General features: G+C 39.0%; 1 protein-coding gene across 6 annotated transcripts in view; it reads left to right on the top strand.

The window, feature by feature from the left end:
• The window catches only part of SIPA1L2 (signal induced proliferation associated 1 like 2), a 140,121-nt gene that overhangs the window by 40,517 nt on the left and 72,820 nt on the right, over nucleotides 1-26,784 (top strand). For all 6 annotated transcript variants that reach the window (XM_061624502.1, XM_061624496.1, XM_061624497.1 and 3 more), the window contains exons 3-9: nucleotides 2,202-2,335; nucleotides 5,789-5,977; nucleotides 8,577-8,751; nucleotides 10,248-10,351; nucleotides 13,641-13,798; nucleotides 21,485-22,061; nucleotides 26,211-26,485. In XM_061624502.1, coding sequence (XP_061480486.1) covers nucleotides 2,202-2,335; nucleotides 5,789-5,977; nucleotides 8,577-8,751; nucleotides 10,248-10,351; nucleotides 13,641-13,798; nucleotides 21,485-22,061; nucleotides 26,211-26,485 — 1,612 coding nt within the window. The remainder of the gene's footprint in view (nucleotides 1-2,201; nucleotides 2,336-5,788; nucleotides 5,978-8,576; nucleotides 8,752-10,247; nucleotides 10,352-13,640; nucleotides 13,799-21,484; nucleotides 22,062-26,210; nucleotides 26,486-26,784) is intronic.

Here is a 26,784-nt window from a genome sequence, read left to right as displayed (position 1 = left end):
AATGTAACGAAACCTCCAGCCTACTTAGTTATTTAATATTAATATTTTACTATTGGGGTTTTGTTTCTTTGACCTCAGGATCATGTTCTTACATATTCATTGACATCATTACTGAAAACCATAATCTGGGCTTCTCTTCCAAACTACAAGGTAAAGGATTCAGGAGTATGAGAAATATTCTTTAGGGGATTGTCATGCCATCGTGGTATATTATTCAAATAAGCCAGCTAATTTTATAAGGCTCTAATATATGTGAGGGTGATGTGACAAGTTTTAAACTCTTTTCTAACATCCAGTCTTAAAGGCTGCTTAACTGGACCTAGCCCAAAGGTCTAATATTGCTCCAGATGAATTTAAAAATACTCTAAATACAATATTGATCTTCTCCACAGTGTACATCAGGGTTAACTTATGGTCCAGATCTGGCCCACCAAGCCACATGAAGTAGCCCACCAGTACCTGCAGCTTTATCTCTCGATCTGGTCAGGAGATAAAGCATTCTGCTTGCTCTGTAGAGATCACTCAGACAGAGCACTTCATCTGCCGATTGGAAGATAAAATCCCTCTGTCTGCTCTTTAGAGTTCTTCTCTAAAAAGCAGACAGTGGGATTTTATCTCCAGTCTTGGTGCTAAGCAGCAAAATGCTAGAATCATTTCATAGAATCATAGAATAGTAGAGTTGGAAGTGGCCTATAAGGCCATCAAGTCCAACCCCCTGCTCAGTGCAGGTATGCAAATCAAAGCACTCTTTAAAAGTAAATGGCAGCATTTCTATCCACCTCACCCCTAGCACTTCAGTGGTGGAGGGCTGGAAATGCTGATATTATGTCTGTTTGCTTGTGTGTTTTTGTGTGGGAGTGAGAGTGGGGGGAGGGAGATAGTTGTGTGCCTGCACATCTGGTGAGTGTATTATATGTGTATGTGTACTCTATGTATACTGTATGTGTGTATGCATGCATGTTTTCATTGGCCATGCGTACCACTGGCATGTTGCCCTCGGAGGAGTGGCAGACTGGGAGTGCAGCCTTCAGGTTGAAAAAGGTTAGCTGTTCTTGGTGTACAATAAATATGACAGAGGCATTTGGACATCTTCCATTCACTTTTGGTACAATGATTATATTTCCCTTAAGGTTAATGTTTTGTCAGATGTTCTTGTAATTAAAGAACTCTGACTGTGCTATCTATTTTTCTTTTGTCGTATATGTGTAAAAATATGTTTCTACTGAAGAAGCGCTACATTTTAATTTTTGAAACTTGCATCTTGCAGAGTTACATTCAGTAGTATATTGTGGATTGAGCAGAGGTGTCTCTCCACCAGCCCCATCAGCCTCCCACTGGCCATTGCCAGCAGAGCCACCATCACTTTGCTAGTGCAGAGCTCCCCCCTTTTGCCCACCAATTATGGATAGAAGTGGCATTGGGCCTGATTGCTGTGCTGGCTCCAGGTTGGTGTGGCAATCTGCCTGCTCTCCCCTCCTGCTCCTGGGAAAGGGGGAGAAGTTTGGATTCCTCTCTAAATAAATATTGTGAATACATCCAGCCAAAGTTAAGGGCATTTAAATACCACTGACTTCAGTGGGAATATTAAAGACATGCTTAATTTTCTTCCTTTAAATTAATGTATCTTAAATATGCTTAACTTTGGTTGGATTGTGCCTTGTGTGTGCATTTAGAAATGTGTGTGTTTTCCTGCAAAAGAGAGGCATTTCCCTCCTAATATGGTTGAAATTACCATAGGCTTGAAGGAGATCTATTTTAAGAGAACCTGATCTATTGAATTGCCCCAGTTTAATGTGTGCCAAAATATGCAAGACTGTTTTTCGACGAGTTATTTTCATTTCTTGCTCTGGAATCCCAGTGTGTTCCAGAATGGTTCACAACCTTAAAGTTAATCACAGTAGCATTTACAGATGCATAATATTTGTGAGAAAAAAATATTTTAATTATTTGCATTTTAAAAATTGCTGTCAGTTTTCAGCTGCAATACAGATTTATGTTGAATTAGGTATCCTGACTTGGCATCTTTTAGGTGATTGGGTTTTTTGGTATGATGTCCCGTCTGCTCGTCAGTCATAATAAAAATATAAGACAAATAGGAATGAAGGACTTCCATATCTCAACCAGTAACATTTCTCTGAGGAATAAGCAGGAATTGTCAGTCTAATGTCTCGTTATTGTCTTCTCCTCTTTATATACTACAGAGCATCAAAACTACTTTGGTGTAGATGAAAATTTAGGGCCAGTAGCAGTCAGCATCCGAAGGGAAAAGTTTGAAGATGCAAAAGAGAAGGAAGGTTCACAGTTCAACTACCGTGTAGTGTTCAGAACAAGTGAGGTAAGGTTTCCATCAGTGCACATTGCTAGGTACTTAAAGGACTTGGGGTACACACCCATGACATAAATTTATATAAAATTTGCATATGCTTATTTATATGTATAGAGCAAAATTAAAGTGAATTCTAGAGGGGGGAAATGAATACTGTCTCTTGCTGCCAAGGCTTGTTCTGAGCTATGCGGGTGCCAAGACGATTTTCTGGGCAAAGTATACTGTACTGAGTTCATCATCCCATCTGCAATCAATTGATAAGAATGACTGCTTGCTTATTTATTTTCTTATGTTTCTATCCTGCCTTTCTTCCATCATGGAGCCCAATGTAGCATACATGTGGTTCCCAAGAAGCTTCCCACTCAGGCACTAACCTGTTTAACTTCAGCAAGTGAATGGCCTAATCATGGCCAACATAAAACATGACCTCTCTCTTTCACTCTCTCTTATACATACACACACATTTCTCCTTACCCATCAGTTGCATATACTTAAAAGTCCCTTATCACAAGCTACTGCCATCCATACATGATACCCAGCAATCACTAATCAATCAATCTCTGCCGAAACTGGAAAGCAGGAAAATGCCCTAAGTGCAGAGCAGATAACTTAGGAAAGTTAGTCATGCCACACATGATGTGCATTATATCAGCAAGGAATTAAGCATGTAGAAAATGTTTGAGAAAACACATGCCCATCTTTAAAATAGGCAACTAACACTTAAGCCTGAGACATGGCAGGTGGCCAGGGGTCTCACTGGCACTACAGCATAGAACAGCATGGAATAATACATGATTGTTTACATCTTGCTTTGCAGTTTGGTATCAATTCATATGAACTATTTCTTGGTTTAGCACACTAGACAGGTGGGAGATGTGGGCAATCCCCCCCCCACTACTAAGAGTGATGCATGCTTTTTGCTGCCTGCCAGCCTGGAAATGTTATTCCATTCTACATGGAGGGTAGCCTTTCTTCTTCCCAGTCTAGATTGCAGGAAACAATGATGATGATTACTGTTACTAATTTAAAAACTACTTAAGGCCCTGGTGGCTTCTAAGAAGTTTACAAACCATAACAAACAATTGTACTACATAGTTAAAATACAGAATAATTTAAAAAGGCATAATAATTCAAATACACAATAAAACAGTCCAATTAAAATATAAATATCCATTATTAAAATATGCAGTAAAACAATCCTATTAGAACTGCAAAGCAATTACACAAGTGACGAGAGTTTCCAGTTTAAACAAGTGCATATTCAAAAGCTGATAGAATGCCAATACAGATGGGGCCCCTTGTGTTTCAGAAGGGAGTCCATTCCATGGCACTGGTACCACCACGGAAAAAGCCCATCTCTATGTCACAAGCCAGTAATCATCAGGCACTGTTCTTGTGTGTTCAGGTTTAGGAGTTAGCTATAGAATTGGCAGGAGAAAGGGGATTGCTATGCCTCTGCTCTGAGGCTTGGGAGTAGTCCCTTCTGTAAGTGTAAATAACCAAGAGTGAAGTTAATTTGGGCAAATGGTCCTAAACCTTTATACAAAACCTCTTACACAATTTTTGAAAATTATGGCATTTGGATGATCCATAAATACAAACATTTTTCTAGGGAGGAAGTAATGTCAGGTATGTGTGTCTTGCCAATATATTCCAACAACTCCACCCACCCACAATTCCCTGGTTTTTCTTCCCATTTTATCCAGTGCAATCCTGATTTTCATGACACAGTTCTGTTCCTGGGGTAACAGTGGCCAGTCCTTCATCCCAGTCCCATCTGTGAGGAGATTATGTTTCATGTGCCCATATCTGTACTCCACCTGGTTTGATCTCCAGACTTCTTGTGCCTTTCTGTGCTCACCTCTTGTTATTTGTGTTCAAATTCTTTCTCAATTTTGTATAATTATTTCATATCATATTGTATATTATTTTCAAGTCATCTGACACCTCTTAGAACATCTGTTAAGCGCAGCTGTCAATCCACTGGACAACTTTATATTTCCCACTAAATTTAAAAGAACTTGGTTCCGTGTAAGTGTCTGTGTGTGTATAGGACTGCATTTTTAATTTTGTGTTGCCCAGCAGTAGTTTTATATTACGTTGAGGATGGGTTCATAGGTTGAATAGGATAGTTCTTGTAGAATCAAAACATACTGGAGCCTAGCAGTTCTTATGTCAGAAATTCATTTCTCCTCAGTTATAAGCTATTAAGGAATGAAGTTGGAGGGAATGGGTGCACCTTTCAAAGATGAACAGATAGTGAGCTTGAGAGTGTAGAAGATAAGTATGGTTGTGATGCTTGACAGTTGAGTATTATAAAAATTTAAGCAGGCATGGGAAGAGAGCGTGAAGGAAGAATGCTTTGAGAAGGGGAAGGGAGAGAGGGTGTTTGACATGTAATTCCTCTTTAGCAAAATAGTTTAAATGTTCTTTGTTTTAATTTATGTTTTTGGAAGTTCTGTCTGTTTAACTTTTGTATGTAATGCCTATGTAAAGCATAGCAGGCTAATTTATTGCTTAAAAAGAACTGGAACCTGGGCATCATCCTCAAGGTTAAAAAAATAATACCATCTTGAAGTAGTAGGAGAGATGCTCATCAAATCTCATGTACTTTCCTAAATGGGTTTAACGAAATAAATATATAAATCTAGTTGTCCGCCTTTAGTTTCAATTATAGTTAGTTTTCAGTTCAGTGTTCCTTCTCACATTAACATATCAATGAAATGACAGTCTTTGCATGATCTTTGTGATAAACCTTTGTAAAAGGTTTCTCAAATCTTACATTGGTTAGTATACCCGGAATTAAAGGATGCATTTTTCCAAATAATTGCTGACACAGTTTATGAAGTTTATTTAAGACTTGGTCTGGGGACTGGAAAAAGAATGTAATGTGATGGTTTTGTGGTAACTTCCTAGTGCTGTTGCTGAAAATGTACTGCCTGTGCTGCTGAACAGTAGAAGGGTTTATATGAAGTATTAGTACAGTGCTTCAATAGACACCTGGTTTTGACTGTTCAACCTACTTATTTCATTTTCTTCTTTTCAATATGTTTGTCTTTAGTTTAATTTTGACATTTTGCTAACTGCTTTTATCAAACACCACAGTGAATTAGACAATAAGTATAGCCCTATTCAGGCGCTATTGTTCATACCTATGTAGGTTCCCCAGCCTCCCTCAGTGTGCCAGCTGAATGCAAGTTGAATAATCTCTTCAATCAGGAGCCCAGATACAGCAATACTGTATAAATTCAGCCAAATTTGTTAGAATCCTCTATCAAAACTTTCCCCTCAATGTAGCAAGGTTGGGAGTGAAGCCAGCACATATGAAGATATTAGAGACAAGCCTGTATCTCACTTCTCCCTACATGGGTTCAGGCAGTAACAGGTTAATAGGGTTGTGTCTTCCTTTTTAGTTGCTGAAGATTGTTACAATTGCAAGTAAGACTTCCACTCTTCTTGCAGCTTACCACACTGAGGGGAGCCATTTTAGAAGATGCCATTCCATCTACTGCTAGACATGGGACAGCACGAGGCTTACCTCTTAAGGAAGTATTAGAATATGTAATTCCAGAACTGAGCATTCAGTGCCTGAGGCAAGCTTCCAACTCACCCAAAGTTTCTGAACAGCTGCTTAAACTGGATGAACAAGGGGTAGGTACTGCATGCCTTGCCTGAATTTGTGTGCCTATTTGTTGTCTTATTGCCATGTTTTATTGTCATAAATACAACTGGATCTGATCTGTCTGTGGAAATTAATTTTTCAGCATAGTTTCTTATGATAAATAAATTAGATTTTTAAGGAACTTGAAGTTTTTGAATATTTATCTTGCAGTAAGATAATTTTGTAGTTTATAATTTGTTTAAATAGTGCTTCAAACTAAAGTGATTCACATAAAACAATAAAAAATATACATGTCCAGATACAATCACAAGTGTATAGCTGGGTAAACTCTGTGGAGGTGAACTAAAGTTTAGTAAGCCATTTTAGGTAAACACACAACACTAGAGAGCTGCACATTGATTTGCCAGTCTTTCAGCTTTTCCTTTCCTAATTATAATTAGTACATCTAAGGTAATCTTCCTACTGATGTGGAATATTTGATGGATCAAACAGCTGAAGTTCTAATTGGGACTATATAACAAGTTAACACTGCATGAACAATGACATGAACATACACTTTAAATTCAGAGTGAATAATGGTGAGATTATATGGCTTGATAAGGCAGATCTGTTTTGCAAGATTAAAAGGCATATTAAGATGTGAAATAAAAATGTGCATGCATACACACACATACAGATATAGGAAACAAGAGAACCATTTTAATTAGCTTTATTGACCAATGAAATAATTATTCATTATCACATTTGTATATCAGTCTTCTAAAGAGCTCAGGGCACCGTATATGAGGATATCCCATTTTATTCTCTTAGCTCTTGATAGGTAGCGTGAGTGTCCTTGGGCCAGTCAACCACCCTAACAAACTTCATGGTTGAGCTAAGATTTGTACCCAGGTTCCCTCAATCCTGACAGCAACACTCTTTAAACCATAGAATACATTGGCTCAGGATCATATAGTTTTTATTCTATAGCCAAAGGCTGTATTTTGACCAAATAATTATTTTTCAACTTACATGATCAACCTTGTATGTGGACGAATATCTGAAAACAGTATAGCAAGACTGCCATTTTCTATCACTTAGTTATTCTTTTAATAGCAAGGGGAATGAATAGAATGGATGTATGAACACAGGAGTCATCCTGGTTTGATACTACTTGACGTTATTAATAAGGTTGAAAATAGAGGAGAGCAAGTCAGTAGCTATGACAGAATATAATCACTATTTGTTACTATCAATTGGCAGTACATATTCATATTACAGATTAACCTGGGATGACTGTCCAAAATAAGCAGGCTGAATATGACAACAGTCAAAGCAAGTTCAAGTTTAAGAGGGAACTTGTGTTCTTTCCCCACAAAATCTTTCATATAAGCAGGAAAATAGAATGGATGGTGGTACTGCAAAGAGGAGGAGAGTCTGTCTAACTTCAGATATATGAAACCTAAGTTAGAAATAAATGGGGGAAAACTTTTTCTAAAGCAAGAGTAACTAATTTTTGTGGTCCTTTTTGGTTACATATTCTGGAACTTTCAGTAGTGGCATCTTCCATATATAACGCTTTCTACATGACACTTCACATTCTTAATAGACAACTGCTTACAATTGACAAATTGCCCAGATGGCAGCAGTAGCTGAGGTTCTTGCTTATGCTGGCCATATCTTAAATCAGCCCATATGAGTTTGCATTGGAGTAAAAATAAAGTATTCCATTTTGCATGGTATAGACCAGCCTTTCCCAACCAGTGTGCCTCTAGATGTTGTTGGACCACAACTCCCATCAGCCTCAGCCAGCATTGCCAATGGTCAGGAAAGATGGGAATTGTGGTTTAACAACATCTGGAGGAACACTGGTTGGGAAAGGCTGGTATAGACGTTGACAGTACTTCAATTTACAAGGTGATCCAAAAATCACAATTCACTTCAGTCATAAATTCAATAGGTATAACATGTATTCTGGTTCCCCCCAAAACAAAGAGAATGAGGATACTCACTTGCAAATGGTCCAAAGGTTATAGTGTGGACAGGGTCTATGGAGAGGGATGTTTTATTCCTCACACTGCAAAGAAGTAACAATTGGTGTGCCAGAATTGGCATTAGCTATTGTTTTGGAAAAGTTCAACTAAAGAAAATGACTGCCTTCAAGTCGATTCCAACTTATGACAACCCTATGAATAGGGTTTTCATGGTAAGTAGAATTCAGAGGGGGTTTACCATTGCCTTCCTCTAAGGCTGAGAGGCAGTGACTGGCCCAGAGTCACCCAGTGAGCTTCATGGCTGTGTGGGGATTCGAACCCTGGTCTCCCAGGTCATAGTCCAACACCTTAACCACTACACCACTATATGGATTCTAAATTGAAAAGTGTTTCCAAGTTAATTCAAAAAATTTGAATGTTCAGTTTAATTAATCCAAAAGTAATGACTTTTGGAGTATCATGTACTTTGCTTTACACATTTTAATATCCAAAATATTTGTAACTTGCCCTATTACTTTTTTGACACTTCTAAAATAAGTCTTGAGACTTAAAAGTCTCAAGATATAAGATATTATAAGATATAAAAAGATATAACTGTCAAGATCCTCTATTTGCTAGGCATTCTTCTGTCATGACTTGTTTTTTCTACTTACAGCTGAGTTTTCAGCACAAGATTGGGATCCTATATTGCAAAGCAGACCAAAGCACTGAAGAAGAGATGTATAACAATGAGATGGCAGGACCTGCTTTTGAAGAATTCCTTGATCTCCTAGGTCAGAGAGTACGGCTGAAAGGCTTCAGTAAATACCGAGCTCAATTAGACAATAAAAGTAAGTTTTAATAATAACCTGCAATAAAAACTAAACGTTAAAAAGTAGCATTGGGAGAATCTCTTTGCCAAAGTGCTTTTTGTAAATGCAGATTATTACCTTTTTCCTTCATATATAGAATTGTCTCAAAAAGTCATATCAGACTTGTAAATAGGGGCAGATGATAATGTATGCACCAGTTGTCCTTGACTCTTCTCCAAGGCAGTGGGTATTAGCACCAGCTTTTAGGAACTGCATAGTACTAAGATCATAGGTCATAAAGCCAGAAGCACTGCTCCTATGCATGATGTGTTCTCTTGTGATACATAGAAAGATCACAGAGATAGCATCATACTGTATTCCTTTTTTCTCTTCCTAAACTAGAATTATTCTCGGTCTGAGGACAGTCACCCTATAGCAGGGCCAGGGAATTGTTCTTAGCCCTAGGGGCTGAATGTTGGAAGATTCAGGACAGACAAAAGGAAGTACTTCTTTACTCAGCGCATAGTTAAACTATGGAATTTGCTCCCACAAGATGCAGTAATGGCCACCAGCTTGGATGGCTTTAAAAGAAGATTAGACAAATTCATGGAGGACAGGGCTATCAATGGCTACTAGCCGTGATGGCTGTGCTGTGCCACCCTAGTCAGAGGCAGCATGCTTCTGAAAACCAGTTGCCGGAAGCCTCAGGAGGGGAGAGTGTTCTTGCACTCGGGTCCTGCTTGCGGGCTTCCCCCAGGCGCCTGGTTGGCCACTGTGAGAACAGGATGCTGGACTAGATGGGCCACTGGCCTGATCCAGCAGGCTCTTCTTATGTTTTTATGTTCTTAGGGATGCAAACCTCTGAGGGCTGCATACTGTTTGGTAAGGCCAGAGACAAAAGTGGGCAGAGCAACATATATGACTCTTGCCTTTGTACAGTTGACTACATTCCAAGTATGCAAAAGTCAAAAGATTTATAGACACAACCACACTGACACATCTCCCCATTCTCTGTCCAGCAAGCAAGAGGCATTATCACAGTTCATGGACACATTTCAGACAGCTAAAAGCACTTGACAAGGGTTGGAGCAGGGCCAGTGAGGGATGTGGCCTGAAGAGGAGGAGAGGCCTGAGGGCAAGATATAGAGAGGCCTGGAGGACTGTGTTTGGTTCCTGGGCTTGGGGTTCCCCATCTCTGCTCTGGAGAATCCAGGCACAGCAGTTATGGAAATCTCGGTGAGGGAAAAAATGGAATTTTATGAGTAGCTGCTGTGTTTGAGTGCTCTGTCTTGGGTGGTTGGGCTTCACCTATTTAATGGTGGGTAATTTTTACTTGGCACAAGAGATCAGTTGAATGTTCAGTTACAATCAGGATATATGGCTTGAGAAGGGTTTCTAAAGTGAGTTGGAGTTATTAGACTTAATATTAAATATTTGCTAGTTCTGCTGGGGGTGGAGGGAAAAAAGAGTATGTTCTTATTATGCTTGAATTTCTATATTGTCTTCATTAATCCACTTGTGGAATTTATTTTCAGCTGATTCCACTGGAACTCACTCCCTTTATACTACCTACAAAGATTATGAAATAATGTTTCATGTGTCAACTATGCTTCCATATATGCCCAGTAATAGGCAACAGGTATGTCTCCTTAAGTCAGGTTTATGGAATGATGTTGATTCTTGGCTGAGAAGTTATAAGTTGAATGTACTTCTTCTGTTGAATGCTTGTTATGAATCCTAAATAGAAATTGTGATTTTTGATTTTACCTTGAACATTGCATATTATTAGAGGATTAAAATAGTACATTCTCAGACATTAATTGTATTTGCTATATAACGTTATATTTTCTGTTTGCATAAGAGATTAGCAAAATGGTAAGTGATTAGAGTACCAAAATCTACACTATGGAAAAATGGAATCACATATAGTTGCATCTTTTCAGTGTACATTATTACAAATTAGGTGGCTAGATGCAGTTTCTTCGGTGTGTGTGTGTGTGTTTAACTCTCCAGTATCTGTACCACTGAATATTGGCAATCCCTTCTCTCTCCTTTTAAAAAAACTATTTCTATTTTGCTAGCCACCTTGAACATTTTTAAATGGAATTGCCAGATACAAAATTTATAATAAACAAAAGAAAGTTTGAATCAAAACAGAAACAAACCTAAGTATTCTATTCTAGTTTCGAATATCTTAAAGCATTAAGGATGGCTAAAATGTCAAAGAATCAGAACATTAGTGGTTGCAATATACATCCCAATTCCAAAGAAAGGAGATCCCAGGGAATGCAGTAATTATCAAACTATTGCCTTAATATCCCATGCAAGTAAAATAATGCTCAAGATTCTACAACAAAGGCTCTTACCATATATGCAGCGAGAAATGCCAGATGTCCAAGCTGGATTTAGAAAGGGAAGAGGCACCAGAGATCATATTGCAAACATACGTTGAATAATGGAACAGACCAAGGAATTTCAGAAGGAAATCGCCCTGTCTTTATAGATTACAGCAAAGCCTTTGATTGTGTGGATCATGAAAAACAATGGAATGCTTTAAAAGAAATGGAGGTGCCACAGCATCTGGTTGTCCTGATGCGCAACCTACACTCTGGACAGTAGGCTACTGTAAGGACAAAATATGGAGAAACCGATTGGTTCCCAATCGAAAAGGGTGTGAGACAGGTGTATTTTATCATCCTATTTGTTTAATCTGTACACAGAACATATTGTATGAAAAGCGGGATTGGACCAAGATGATGGAGGTGTGAAAAGTGGAGGGAGAAATATCAATAATTTAAGATATGCAGACGATACCATACTAGTAGCAGAAACTAGTAATGATTTGAAACGAATGCTGATGAAAGTTAAAGAGGAAAGCACAAAAGCAGGACTACAGCTGAACGTCAAGACTAAAGTGATTTTAAAGTTGACAACGAGGACATTGAACTTGTCAAGGATCATCAATACCTTGGCACAAGTCATTAACCCAAATGGAGACAATAGTCAAGAAATCAGAAGATGGCTAGGACTGGGGAGGGCAGCTATGGGAGAACTAGAAAAGGCCCTCAAATGCAAAGATGTATCACTGAACACTAAAGTCAGGATCATTCAGGGCCGTGGTTTTCCCATTCTCTACTTCTGCATGTGAAAGTTGGACAGTGGAAAAAGTGGATAATAGAAAAAACTCATTTGAAATGTGGTGTTGGAAGAGAGCTTTTCGCATACCATGGACTATGAAAAAGACAAATAATTGGGTGTTAGAACAAATTAAACCACAACTATTACTAGAAGCTAAAATGATGAAACTGAGGTTATCATACTTTGGACACATAATGAGAAGACATGATTCACTAGAAAGGACAGTAATGCTAGGAAAAACAGAAGGGAGTAGAAAAAGAGGAAAGTCAAATAAGATGGATTGATTCCATAAAGGAAACCACAGACCTGAACTTACAAGATCTGCAGGGTGGTTTATGACAGATGCTATTGGGGGTCACTGGTACATAGGGTTGCCATAAGTCATAATCGACTTGAAGGCACATAACAAGTGGTTGCATTCTTGAAATATTTGAAATTAATGGATAGGCTTTTGCCATTGGCTTAAGTGAGATTATGATTTACATTTTTTGTAAGGTTAACTCTGTCTTTGCCTGTACTAGTCAATATACTGTACGTTTGACACAAATATGCTTTATAAATGAAATTTGTTAAACATATGGAGTTCAGAACTCTGCAGGTACTCCAGTTCCACCAAGGTTTTTGTTTGTGCAAGGAGCCACTGGATTGAAGCTTTAAAATAATTAAACCAAAATCCAAAACTGTATAATAGTCCACATTTATTTATTTAATGTTTGAATAAAAGAGTCATTCGCAAATGAGAATACTGCTAAAAGTGTAACAGTCTGTAAGTTAATATGTGTACAGATAAAAGAAGTAACCCTAGTTCTTGGCATATCTGTAAAAAGAATAAGAACTTCCACAAACATATTTTTAGGCTTATTAGGGGACCTATAAAAGTCATTTCGTTCTTTGTAATGAGTTTAGGATTGTTTTCGGATAATAGCTAGAATCGTTGGTTAGTGAGAGTTTGGCTGAAGTTGGAATATGGGAGAATGAAAAGAATCGCTTCATAGATGTGTAAAAACTAAAATAGTTTTAATAATTGGCAAATCAGTTTCTTAGAAGTAGGTAGAGATAACAGACCATTGTACTCAGATGTGCATCCCATTGTTTTGAATGGGACCTTTTCCCAAGTAGATGTCCAGAATATTGAAGGAAGCCTTAGCTGAATAAAGAGAAAAGGAAGGTCTTACACATCTTACAGATTTGGTATGTCGATGATATTTGGAACCATTCTGACCAATTATGATGATATAGAAACCATCATATGAAGTTAATCATACTTCAAATTGTACCAATAAAATAGATGTTCATGCCAGGCTTTCCATGCAATTTAGAACCCCTTAAGTTTCTTTGGGATCCAGTGCAAATGCCAAAGATGTCTGAAGTGATAGATTAACATTTCAAAGTTGTTATCCAGGTGCTTATTACATAATTATGCATTTATTTGGAAAGAGTTTATTCCCTTCATATAATGAAGGGACACAAAATGCAGTATACACTGGTATAAAAGAACAGTAATCGATCTGTGGGTGGTTTAAACCGCAACTACTTTTTTAAGAAAGAACTGTGGATTTCAAATGGTATGGGCAAGACCTGTAAAACATACTTTGGCTCAGTGTTGTCTTTATAATCTCTAATTCAGCACTGTCTCCTCCAATTATAACTTTATAAGGACGTTGTGGATCAAGGAATAGGTTTTTTATATGATTGCCATTTTTAACATTTTTCTAGTGGTTGTAAAGGAAATTAATTATAGTCACAATGTTAACTTTTTATTTTATTTTATTTTATTTTATTGCATCTAGCTTTTAAGGAAAAGGCACATAGGAAATGACATTGTTACCATTGTCTTCCAAGAGCCTGGAGCACTTCCTTTTACTCCAAAAAATATCCGTTCTCATTTTCAGCATGTCTTTGTCATTGTTAAAGTCCACAACCCTTGCACTGAAAATGTGTGCTATAGGTGAGTACAGGTTTGCAAATTGTCTTTGCTTCTTGGGCTTTCATTGAAAATTGCTGGAGTTTTGTTTTTTTTTCTTCCTCTTTTTTGCAATTTAGCATTTTCCATGTCACTGTGCCATTCACAAAACATTTTTGTTTAATTATACAAATGCATATATTGCCTTTCATTAAAAAAAATTCTGGGTAGGTACAAGAAAAAATTCAGAACAAAGGTATATTAACAGAGCAATTAAAAAAAACCTTACACCTGACTGAGGTGGGGGATATAAGGACAGAATAGAGACCTCTTCCTGCTTGGCTTTCTCAGCTCAACTGGCCTCCCATCAGCTACCAGGGTGCTGACCCCTCCATTCCATCCAATTAATGTGTGGGTGGGAAGCCTGCTGGCAGTATCCCCACCAGCGGGGCTCAGCAGCAAGCCCCCAAATGTGTTATGGAAATACATATATGCAGGGGGGCGTGGCCAGTGGAGCTGCAAAATGGCTGCATAACTTCACTCCTCTGTTCCCTCCAGATGGAAAAGCCTCCCTAATATTAAATGGGGACATTGTCTTACTCACTAATAAAAAGCTATTTCGAGGAGGGAATGCTCCCCGGCATATTTAAAGGAAAAGAAGGCAATTTGGAGGACTATTTTAAATTGCAAAACACAGAAGGCCCGAGCACAGCAAAGCAACAGCTACTGGACAAGATGGCTCCCAGTTCTCAGAAAAGTTCTAAAACAGCACCTGCGGATGCGAATTTTGCGGCTGCTTCATGGAAGGAAGAGCTAGCTAAGCAATTTCAGTCTTGTAAACTGGACATAGCAAGTACCTGGGATGCCTATTTTCAGCGCTTGGAGGTTAAGCTGACAAACCTCGCTGCACTTTTGGATGATGTAGTGCAATCATCATCAGAAGCACTGGATCTGAGCCTAACTAATTCAGAGGAACTATTGCTACTCCAATATGAGAATAAGGTTATAAAAAATAAGCTGGAGGACATCGAGAATCGGGTACGTAGATTGCATATTCATTTTTGTGGGATTAAAGAAGGGGTTGAAGAACACTGCGTCAATGGCCGCCTTTTTGGCAGCGTGGTTAAATTCTGTACTCCTGGGCCTAGAAATATCGATAGACTTTGAACGAGCTCACCTGGCACTAGCTGCAAAACCCAGTGATGAAGCACCCCCACGGGATATTATTGCTTGCTTCACAAGGTTCACAAAGAAAGAAGAATTAATGCGAGCCCTGAGGAAGATTAAAGATTTGCAGTTTGTTGCAAGCCTGTTATGGCATTACAAGTTTTATGCCCTGATACCCTGCAAAAGCGAAGAAATTTTAATCCAGTCACCACCCTCTTGCAGAAGGCAGGAATCAGGTATCGCTGGGGATTCCCATTTCGATTGATTGTCCCCAAGAACAAAGGGCTGCTAACAGCAAGCCCCATGAAGGAGGCTCTATCCCTCCTGACGGCATGCAACACAGAACACCCCGAAGGGATCCAAAAGGAAGAACTAGAAGCTGACAAAAATGACAAGCAACACAGACACAATGGGCGCTAGGAAAGCAGCAAGAAAAATCTTCACCCTCACAAACGCATTCCTACAGAATCAGCAGCGAATATCCATGCAGAAGCTCGATCTCTCACACCAAGTCCCTCCAGTGCAAGATGAAGAGACTGCACATCAATACTCACATACTTCCGGCAAATTCTCCAACGTTTAAACCTCCAAAACAATGTTGTTTGAGAAATAGCACACAAGTCACCAGTATATTAATCTTGGTTGCTTCTAATATTAAGAGGAGGGGGGCGCATGGGGAGGGAGGGGGGAATGATAGCTCTTTCTTCTCCCCTCCTTCCTTATTCCTTTCCATGTGTCCCCAATACTTTTTTCTTTTTTACCTCATGTTCCATCGGGGGAGAAGGCAAAACAGAGGAGATGACGGCTCTTTGCAGCAGTCTTTTCCTTTCCATATTCTTTTTTACGTTTCGGCCTTTCCCCCCAAAACAATTGTGTTTATCACAAGGGCTTAAGCCCTGGATCTATGCACTTTTGAATAGACGTGGACAGTGTATTCAATCGAGTCCACAAGGTCAGGCCACTAATGGCGCCGCTCAGGGACTTGATGTATTCCAAGTTAAATTGGTGGTTGTATATAGTGGATGTTAAGGGAGCAGAGGGGGGAGGGGAGAACAACAGGGAAGAAGGGGGATAAGAAGGCAAAATCTCCCCCCCAAAGATGCCATGACTAATGTAAAAATTCTAACCTTCAATGTGAAGGGACTAGGTGACAACATAAAGAGGCATAGAATAACTCATTATATAAAAGGCACGGCCCCTGATATTACCTTCTTACAAGAAATTCACTCACCCTGTACCTCTGAAACGCTCTTTTGACAAGCAATATATAGCAGTTGGCTCTGCCGATGTCCATGAATTTCCCTTTTGAAGTGCAAAAAAAAAAATAAAGATCCAGAAAGGCATTAGAGGGTTCCCATCCAATAATACTAGGCACATTATATGCTCCAAACTCAAGACAATTAAACTTCTTAACTACAGCATTTCGGAGACAAAAGAAAATTGGGAAAGGGGACTTTATTCTTGGGGGAGACCTAAATCTAAATGTAAAAGGGCTAGATCCGGAATTGCTTGTTAAGTCCAAACTGCAAAAAAACTAATTTGAAATGCGCTGGAGGAGAGCTTTGCGCATACCATGGACTGCAAAAAAGACAAATAATTGGGTGTTAGAACAAGTTAAAGAAGAACTGTCAGAAGCTAAAATGATGAAACTGAGGTTATCATACTTTGGACACATAAGGAGAAGACCTGATTCACTAGAAAAGACAATAATGCTGGGAAAAACAGAAGGAAGTAGAAAAAGAGGAAGGCCAAGCAAGAGATGGACTGATTCCATAAAGGAAACCACAGACCTGAACTTGCAAGATCTGAACAGGGTGCTTAATGACAGATGCTATTGGAGGTCGCTGATTCATAGGGTCACCATAAGTTGTAATTGACTTGAAGGCACATAACAACAGAAAGGCAAACATAATATACATTAAAGAAAAAACTACAAATTCTACAAATGCTGCATAAATTTGGACTAAAAGAAGTTCGGGTGGAAGTGCACCCAGGGGACCATAGTTTCACTTTTTTTCCGACGACCCATCAAACTGAGACACTCCTGGATAGTATCCTGATATCAGAGACATTACTGACATGGGTGGCAAGCTCCACTGTAGGGACTATTAGAATCACTGATAATGCCCCTGTCATAGCATCTTTTTCTAACCTGAGCACTCAACAAAACTCCCCAGTTTGGAGGTTTAGCCCAATCCTCCTTACCATCCCAGGCAGCGCAAATGCTGTAAAAGACACTTAAAAAATTATTTCACAGAAAATGAAACCCCAGACACCTCTATTACTACCCAATGGGAGGCCATGAAGGCGGTGGTGTGCGGCATCTGTATAAAAGAATTACCAAACATTAAAAAAATAAGCAGGTTACAGACAGACGCTATAGCAAGAGAGTTGGAAATATTGACAGCTGAATGTGGGAGAACAGGATCTAGAAAAATACTATGCTCCATGGAAATAAAAAGACAGGAATTGGATTTACTAGAGGTAAACAAAACAATGGTAAGCCTGCTATATGTGAAGCAACATTTTTATGAATATAGAAATAAAGGCTCTAGACTATTGGCAAATTGGATCAAGAAAAAAACCCAAAAAGGTGGGACACAAACTACAAAAAAAAAAGATGGGGGACTAATATGGGAAGCTAAGGCAATTAACAGAGAATTTACTAATTTTTATAGCGTACTGTGTAAGGATAGAGGCAGCTCAATGAGGGCAATCCAGAACTATTCATCGAATGTGCAAATGGCAGCTCTAACAGAAGATGAGAGAGTGGCACTGATAACCCCTATTCAGTCTGAAGACATTGATAAAATCATAAGCAACTTAAAAACCAATAAATGTCCAGGCCCAAATGGGTACACCAATGAGTTTTATAATCATAAGGAGCTTCTCACTCCAAGGTTGGTGCGTTTATTTAATGGAATATTTGCTGGTGACGCCTTTCCGGAAACCTGGAGATCTTCCAAGATAGTGATTTTACCAAAACCTTTTAAAAGCAGCCTCTCACACTAAAAAAGAACTTGATCAGTTTGCTCAGGGATTGACAGTCAATTTCCCAAAATCAGAGGCGTTATGTTTTCATTTACCGCCTGCAGATAAAAAAATATTTGGAGAATTTTTAGGTATAAATCTCTGTCCAAAACTAGTATGTTATCTGGGAATACAGATAAATAAGAACTTTAACAAACTATTTCAAGCAAATTTCAGACCTATTTAGATGTCGATTAAAGTGGACATGAAAAGATGGAGCAAACTAAATTTCTCTTTAACAGCAAGAATAGCAGCACTTAAAATGAACGCACTTCTCCAACTCACCTTCCTTTTTCATGCACTCCCAATATGGATTTCTGACAAACAGTTTAAAATACGGCAAAAAGAGTGGGAATTCTTTGTATTTAAATCCAAGAGGCCCAGAATCAGGAAAAAGTTAATATACCGACAGGTAAAGGCAGGAGCGTTTGGGGTGCCCAACCTAAAATTATATTATAAAGCCAATCAACTCTACCATTCTATTTTCCTGATACTGGACAGCACTAGAAAACGATGGGTCCAAATTGAGAATGTATTGGTGGATGGCATACCTTTGAACACATTAGTTCTTTGAAAAATTACTAAAACAATATTACAACGCATGATAGGAAACTTTGTTTACAGCCACATTAATTAAGTGCTGGAAGTAGCGTGAAAAAACTCTGGTTGATTTAAATTCCCCTTTGACTCCACTCTTCTTCCATCCCGATTTTTACAATAAAAATAGATATATAGCCTGGCAGGAATGGAGGTTGAGGGGACTGTTCCCTATTCAAGACTTTTTCACTAACCAGCTAATAACAGAACAATCTTTTAGAGATACCCTGGGTGACATGAATTTTTCTGGGATCCAATGGTGTCAGATGCATGATTTTTTTTAATCAAGGTCACAAATTAAAGAACAGGACTATTGCCAATTAAAAGCTTTTGAACAACTGATCGTAGCTGCAAATAATGGTGAGAGAGGCATTGTTTCTCCAATATACTCAATGCTGCTATCACTTGAAAGCTCCAACTTATCCAGTCTCAAGATGCAATGGGAGAATGACTGTAATATTTTCATAGATGAGGGGACGTGGCGTACTTACTGGCAAAAACCTATAATAAAATCAGCCTCCAACCAACTACTTGAACATATGCTACAATTGGTGCATAGATGGTATGTCACTCCAGTGTAGTTGTCCTGAATAAATCCAGCGATGTCTGGACTTTGTTGGAGGGGTGCGGAGAGCGGGGTATGTGTTTTCACATGTGGTGGTCCTGCCCTCGGGCCCAGTCATTTTGGAATCTGGTATTTGAAGAAATCCAATTGACTGTGCCTCGGCCCATGGGCAGGACTCTGCAGGTGGCACTCCTTAATCTCCTCACTATTGTAGATGTGGATGAGAGGAACAAACCATTAATTGGACATCTACTTATGGCGGCCTGTCAAACAATAGCAAAACATTGGATAGACCTAAAAGGCATGACAATACAATATTGGTACCACAAGATCTGGTTCATTGCCTTTATGGAAAAATTAACATACAAACTAAGGGCTGCCCATGCTATTTCTAAAACTGACAAATTTACCTCAATATGGTTTTCTTTTATTCAATATGTCAACAATAAAGAGCACAATCAAAATCCACCCTCTTATTATGCTAAAATTTGTAGAGGCTAATGCTAAACAAATGTAGAAATGTTTATTTTGTTCGCCTGCTTCATCCACCATTGTTCTCTCCCCTTTTTCCTCCTTTCTGTTCCCCCCTTTCCCCCATCCCCTTATTCTTTAAGTAATGCCACCTGGTTTGGGGGGGAGGGGGTTTGTTTGAGGGGTTTGTAATTAGTTATATTGAAGTTGACATTTGTGTAAAAGATGTATGTTCTCACTTACCTACAATGTGTGTATTACCCTCTTAGAAGAAACAACAAAAACTTCTGTTACATCACATTGTAAATTTTATTTGGAAAAATCAATAAAACATTATATACAAAAAAAGGAAGAAATATGCAGAAATCCTCAGTGGTCTGAGCTGCGTGTGTGCCAGTGTGTGTATTTACCTAAGTAGCAGGCTTTTACCCTGCATTTAGATCACTGAGACTTAAGACTTAGTAAAATAAGAAAAACTACTTTATTTATAGAAATACATAGTAGATAGTAAAGGCATACCTAGTTCTAACTAACTAACTAAGTTGGAGGCGCAGCGCCCGCACTTGGGTATTGCCCTCATGGCTCAGGAGAGAGAGCAAAGACACAGATGTTTCCTCTCTCCTCGGACAGTCGAAGAAGACAAAGGAAGGAGGGGCAAGTCAGCTTCTCTGAGCACATCAGTTTACAATGGAAGAAAGTTAGGTAGAGAAGAGCACAGGTAAAGGTAGGCAAGCCTAGTCAGCTGGAGGACCCTAATTCTATCTTACAATACAAACAAAAGAACCCAAACAGGAGTTGCTGTTGCCCCACTTCCAACAAAATGGGGGTAGTACAAGGGAGAAAGTGGGGCTGAACTGGACTGGGATCCACTGGATCCTGAGCCATTCTCTCTGCTGTTGAGCAACAGAATTGGCTCGGTCATTCTGTCCTCCCCACCTCTGACTGCAGTGAGCAGTCGGAGTGAATGTGGTAGATTCACTGTCTCACAAAACCCCACTGATGGGAGGCAGAGTGTTGGATTGTAGCCTAAAACCCAAGATTACGGTGCATTAAAAATATTAGTAAGACTACAGAAACTTGTTAGATACAGTAACAATAATTTGTATGGTACCAATAGAATCTAGTCATTTCTCTTTATTTAAATGTCTGGACTCTGCAAGGAAAAGGAACATTAATAGTGTGTGTTAGTAGTGTTGGTATTTTATTTGTTCAATTTATATCCCTCCCTGCCTCCCAAAGGAGCCCAGGGCAGCTTATAGCAGCTCAACCCTATTTTTAGCACGCAGATTCATTATATATGCATAGAAACTCAGAGAGATGTCTGGGGAGATGTCAGAATTACAAAAGCAGTAGTGAATGGTGGGGTACTTCACGCACTGTCATTAAGCTGTCCCATAATGAATCAAAAGCTTTGCTTATGTGTTCATTCCATCAGTCCACTAGTGTGAGGAAGTAATGGTGTAAATCAGCACTGCATAGGAGTGCATTCTAGGCATGTGGCATCACAAATTGTTCATTTATTTATACATCAGTACCCAGTTCTATATATTTGGTGCTGATGTATGTGAGTCTATAACATGCCCCTTTATGATGTGCTGGTAAAATAACATTTGCATTGTGTGAACACTTAATTTGCTGATGCAGCATATTTTATATTTGCTAGCAAAAACTGTTAAGTAAGGGATAGTTCTTCACATTCTGCATATAGTCACTGAGCATTTTTGCTATTGAAGAGTATTGAGGTCATTTATTGCATAAGATTTTCTTGTCTTCTGTATGTGCATGCACCCGTGCATATCTTATATATAAACAAATAACTTTTCAGTTAAAATAAGTTACAAAACATTGATACTATAATAACAATTCTTCCCCACCTCCCCAATCTTCTCTTCACTCTCTAGTGTTGGAGTTTCAAGATCAAAAGATGTACCACCTTTTGGGCCACCAATACCAAAAGGAGTGACTTTCCCTAAATCAGCAGTTTTCCGGGACTTCCTTTTGGCCAAAGTTATTAATGCAGAGAATGCAGCACACAAGTCAGAAAAATTTCGAGCCATGGCCACCAGAACACGCCAAGAGTACTTGAAAGATCTAGCAGAAAACTTTGTTACTACCACTACAGTAGACACTTCAGTCAAGTTTAGTTTTATTACACTGGGGGCAAAGAAGAAAGAGAGAGTTAAACCAAGAAAGGATGCCCACTTATTCAGTGTTGGAGCAGTGATATGGAATGTGATAGCACGAGACTTTGGTCAGTCTCTTGACATTGAATGTCTTCTTGGTATCTCAAATGAATTTATCGTATTGATCGAAAAGGAATCAAAAAATGTTGTGTTCAACTGTTCCTGCAGAGATGTTATTGGATGGACATCTGGATTAATGAGTGTTAAAGTTTTTTATGAAAGAGGAGAATGTGTTCTTCTTTCAGCACTTGATAACTGTGCTGATGACATCAGAGAAATGGTTCAAAGACTTGAAGTAAGTATGGTTTCTTTTTAGCGCTTTCCATCTTCAGATGTTTATATTGTTTGTATTTTTCAAGATACAAAGAGATGAATAAAAATGATATTCACTATAGAATTTGAACAATGAAGAATTTAGCTGATCAGTTCAAGGGTACTTCTATATTACAGGCTTAAATTGGAAACCGGGCAGCTGTATTTACCACAGTATCTGTAACAGATAATTCTCAGCATCCTCACCATTTAATAATAGTTTTATTACAAGGTTGTTGTTTTTTAACAAAACTATAATAACTCTTCTTTCCACTCTTTTTTTGTCTAGGCAGATAACTGCTTCATTTAGGGGATTTAACCTGTCAAATTTTAGTTGAAATCAATCCAGACTTGTGACTGATAAAGTGAAAATGGAACTATGTGACTATTGATATAACATTGAAACAACACTGTTCTGTTCCAGATTGACTTTGACCTTAATATCATAAAATAAATTTTGTAGTCTGTGTATTTTATATTAGACAGTTGCATCCAAAATATAAATTACTAGTCATAGTCTTGCAATCTGATAAAATGAGAACTAAAATTAGCTAGAAATTACATATTGCAAAGCCAACTTCTGTGGATGTGATCCAAATACAATGTTTATGAGTATACTCTGCTTGCTGCAGCCACCTCCTAAACAGTGCAGTCCCTGGTGTTGTTGCTGCTACCACTATCAAAATCTCCCAGGGAAACTTGGACACAGTGCATGTACTTGCAGCCAGAAGTAGAAAGTAGGAATGCTCGCAAGTGTACACCGAAGGCAGTTATTGCCTTTGCAGAGAATACAAAGTGGTATTTTTTAATGGAGCAACATCTCTCGGTAATGGTGAGCACAAATCATGATATCCTACATCAGTATGGGAACCTTTGGCCCTCTAGATGTAGCTAAACTAAAACTCCCATCAGGGCAACAAGTATGGTCAATCTCCAGGGATAATGGGAATTTTCTCTCCAGCTTTTTCTAAACTACAAGGGTTCCTTACACCTGTCCTACATTAATATTGTAATTTGCACAATTTTGATCCATTTTGTGAAATCCATGGTAAACATGAAAAAAAATGAAGCACAAGGGACTGTATTCAGCTAACCCATTGCACTAACCGAAGCCAGCACAATGGGACTTCCCCCCTCTCCTCCCTCCATGTGCCCCACCCCTTCCCAAATCCGCTCCAGAGGGTCAAGAGAATCCCCTGAATAGCTCGCAAGTGGAGGAGAGGGGACTTATGTTCTGTTGGGCAAGTAAAATGCTTGCTACGTTGCTACAAATGCTACATTGAATGCACCCCAAGGTACACTCTGTAGTAATGGGGAGATACTATACAAATATTAGGCTCGTTTCCCAATGTCTACAATGCACAAGTCACAGAGCTGGACGAAAATCTCATTTTTTGTTGTAAGCATGTCATATGCATTTGAATCCACAATACGCCCTTCCATGAACAGAAGATCTCATTCAATTCACTGAAGGGGCTATACTGGTGATAAGCAAATTTTGCCAATTCCTCTTCAGCCCTATAGCACCTCCTAAAAGGGCTCACAAATCTCCAAAGTAGCTTTTCAGGGGAACAGAAGGTTGTACGAGGCAGTAGGTATCAGCAAAAATTGTCTCTCGCCCTTCCTCCTCGTATGGGAATGTCTTTTAAGCAGAGTTCTGCTCACAGGAACTTTGGGTCCTGCCATACACAGTTCCTTGCAAAAGTAATCAGATCCCTGACCAATGCTCTCATATAATAATAATAAATAAAATTTTATTTTTGAGTCGCCTATCTGGCCAAATTAATGGCCACTCTAGGCGACGTACATTTACATGATAAAATACAGTAAAAAACCAATGAAAAGCACAAACAATAATTAATATACCAGTATTAAAAGCAACCCACCCCAGAGATCCCGTAGGCCTGCCTGAACAGCCAGGTCTTCAAGGCCCGGCGGAAGCCTATCAAGGAAGGGGCATGGCGAAAGTCAAAAGGAAGGGAATTCCAGAGAGTGGGGGCCACAATCGAAAATGCCCTCTTTCTGGTCCGCACCAGCCTCGCTATCTTAACTGGTGGGACCGAGAGAAGGTCTTGTGTGGCTGATCTCGTCAGGCAGCATAATTGGTGATGCTGGAGGCGCTCCTTCAGATAAACTGGGCCGAAACCGTATGGGGCTTTAAAGGTCAACACCAACACCTTGAATTGGGCCCGGTAAACAACTGGTAGCCAGTGTAGATCTACTAACACCGGAGTGATATGATCATGACGACGGCTGTTCTTAATCAAGCGTGCCACCGCATTCTGTATCAGTTGTAATTTCCGGACCGTTTTCAAGGGTAACCCCACGTAGAGTGCATTACAGTAGTCTAAGCGGGAGGAGACCAGGGCATGTATCACCCGTGGGAGCAGATGGGCAGGAAGGTAGGGTTGCAGTCTCCTTATCAGATGCAATTGATACCAAGCTGCCCGGCTCACTGCCGAGACCTGAGCCTCCATGGACAGCTGGGAGTCAAGAATGACCCCGAGACTGTGGACCTGGTCTTTTAGGGGTAATTTTACCCCATTGAACACCAGGTCTATATCCCCCAACCTGCCCATCTCCCACGAGCAACATCTCGGTCTTGTTGGGATTTAGTTTCAGCCTATTCCTTCCCATCCATCCACTTACGGATTCCAGGCACTTGGAAATGGTGTCCACAGCCAACTCTGGTGAGGACTTGAACGAGAGATAGAGCTGAGTGTCATCCACATATTGGTGGCACCGCAGCCCAAATCTCCTGATGATGGCCCATATTACTCAATTACAAATGGTACATTGTAATTTCGTCCTGTGTGATATTTTATTTTGACACACTGAAACTCAGTTGTAAGGTGACATTGGTTTTATGTTGGGAAATGTTTGTAAGAGACATAAAAAACATGTGAAGACTTGGTAAAAAAAAATGGAAAGTTATGGGGAGGAAATGGGTGTGTGAAATAATAGGAGTAGGTGTACATGCAAGACCAGAAATAGAATACTAAACATTTGGGATAAATTGAAAAAATCGTATATGAAATTGTATCTTTCAGAATGTAAAATACTAGTTAAAGCAGTGTGTATAAAATAATATTGCTACAGCTAACTTACACTGTCACAAAATTTTAGTCTCAAGTTTCAAAGATAGTAATATTACTGATGACAGAAATGATACTGTGTCTGACTGGATTACTGAACAAGTAATTACTTTAGGTCTTAATATTGGAAAACTTCAGGTATTTTCAAGTTGTTTTCGAGCTGGAAACTTAGCTTATTTATTTATTTATTTATTATTTGATTTATATCCCGCCCTTCCTCCCAGCAGGAGCCCAGGGTGGCAAACAAAAGCACTAAAAACACTTTAAAACATCATAAAAAATAGACTTTAAAACTCATTACAACAAAACAACTTTAAAAACATTTTTTTAAAAGCTTTGAAGACATCTTAAAAAAAGTTAAAACACATTGTTTTTTAAAAAAGGTTTAAAAACATTGAAAAGCAATTCCAGCACAGAAGCAGACTGGGAAAAGGTCTCAACTTAAAAGGCTTGTTGAAAGAGGAAACTCTTCAATAGGTGCCAAAAAGATAACATAGATAGCGCCAGTCTAATATTTAAGGGTAGGGAGTTTGTAGTTCTACACTTACCTAGGAAAAAGTGGGACTTATTTCTGAGTAGTTATGCATTAGATTACACTTTTAAGCAGAGCTTGGAAAAGTTACTTTTTTGAACTACAACTCCCATCAGCCCAATCCAGTGGCCATGCTGGCTGGGGCTGATGGGAGTTGTAGTTTAAAAAAGTAACTTTTCCAAGCTCTGCTTTTAAGGTACAGTAGTTGCAACTCTGTCATGACATTGGGATGTTTATAATTGTTCTAATCTGAAACGTATCAATTCAATTTTTGTTCCGAATTATAAATATTACATTTCATGTTCTTAAAATAGTAGAGCAAGTCCACATTTGATAAGAAATTTAATTTTTTCTATCTCTCCTCAAATTTCCATTACGCAGAGAGAGGAGAGAGAGAGAGAGAGAGAGAGAGAGATCCTCCCTGTCCCCCACATGGTTCAGTTTCTGGAATTCTTATATCTGTAGCCTTTTATGCTGTATTCTCACTAATTTGATATTTCTTTAGATAGTGACTAGAGGCTGTGAAACAACAGAAATGACCCTAAGGAGAAATGGCTTGGGACAGCTTGGATTCCATGTTAACTTTGAAGGGATTGTTGCAGATGTGGAGCCATTTGGTTTTGCCTGGAAAGCTGGCCTACGTCAAGGCAGTCGCCTAGTGGAGATTTGTAAAGTAGCTGTAGCAACCCTGACGCATGAACAAATGATTGACCTGCTACGCACTTCTGTAACTGTAAAGGTGGTGATTATCCAGCCACATGACGATGGATCACCTAGAAGGTAAGAAGTCACTGTGGCTAGCATATTATGTGTGTTTTTGCTATTTTGCCCTTTTCACAGATGGGTTTCTTTGTTAAAGGTCTTCAGAAAATGAGTAGTGTGCCTGTTATTTGGAGGCAATGAAACGAGCTAAAGCCATTTGTGAGGGAAACACTAGCTTGTAATAGATGAAATTGATCTTATAAGCTATTTTAATAAGGGATTTATAAGCTATTTTAATAAGGGATAGATTGTGGTTGCTTTTAGTTCAATGAGCAGTGATTTCTAAATAAATTTGGAGAGTGGAAAGGGCATCAGTA

The sequence above is a fragment of the Rhineura floridana genome, chromosome 4, assembly GCF_030035675.1.
Source record: "Rhineura floridana isolate rRhiFlo1 chromosome 4, rRhiFlo1.hap2, whole genome shotgun sequence".
NCBI classification, from domain to species: Eukaryota; Metazoa; Chordata; class Lepidosauria; order Squamata; family Rhineuridae; genus Rhineura; species Rhineura floridana.
This window is presented reverse-complemented; position numbering and strand designations above follow the sequence as displayed.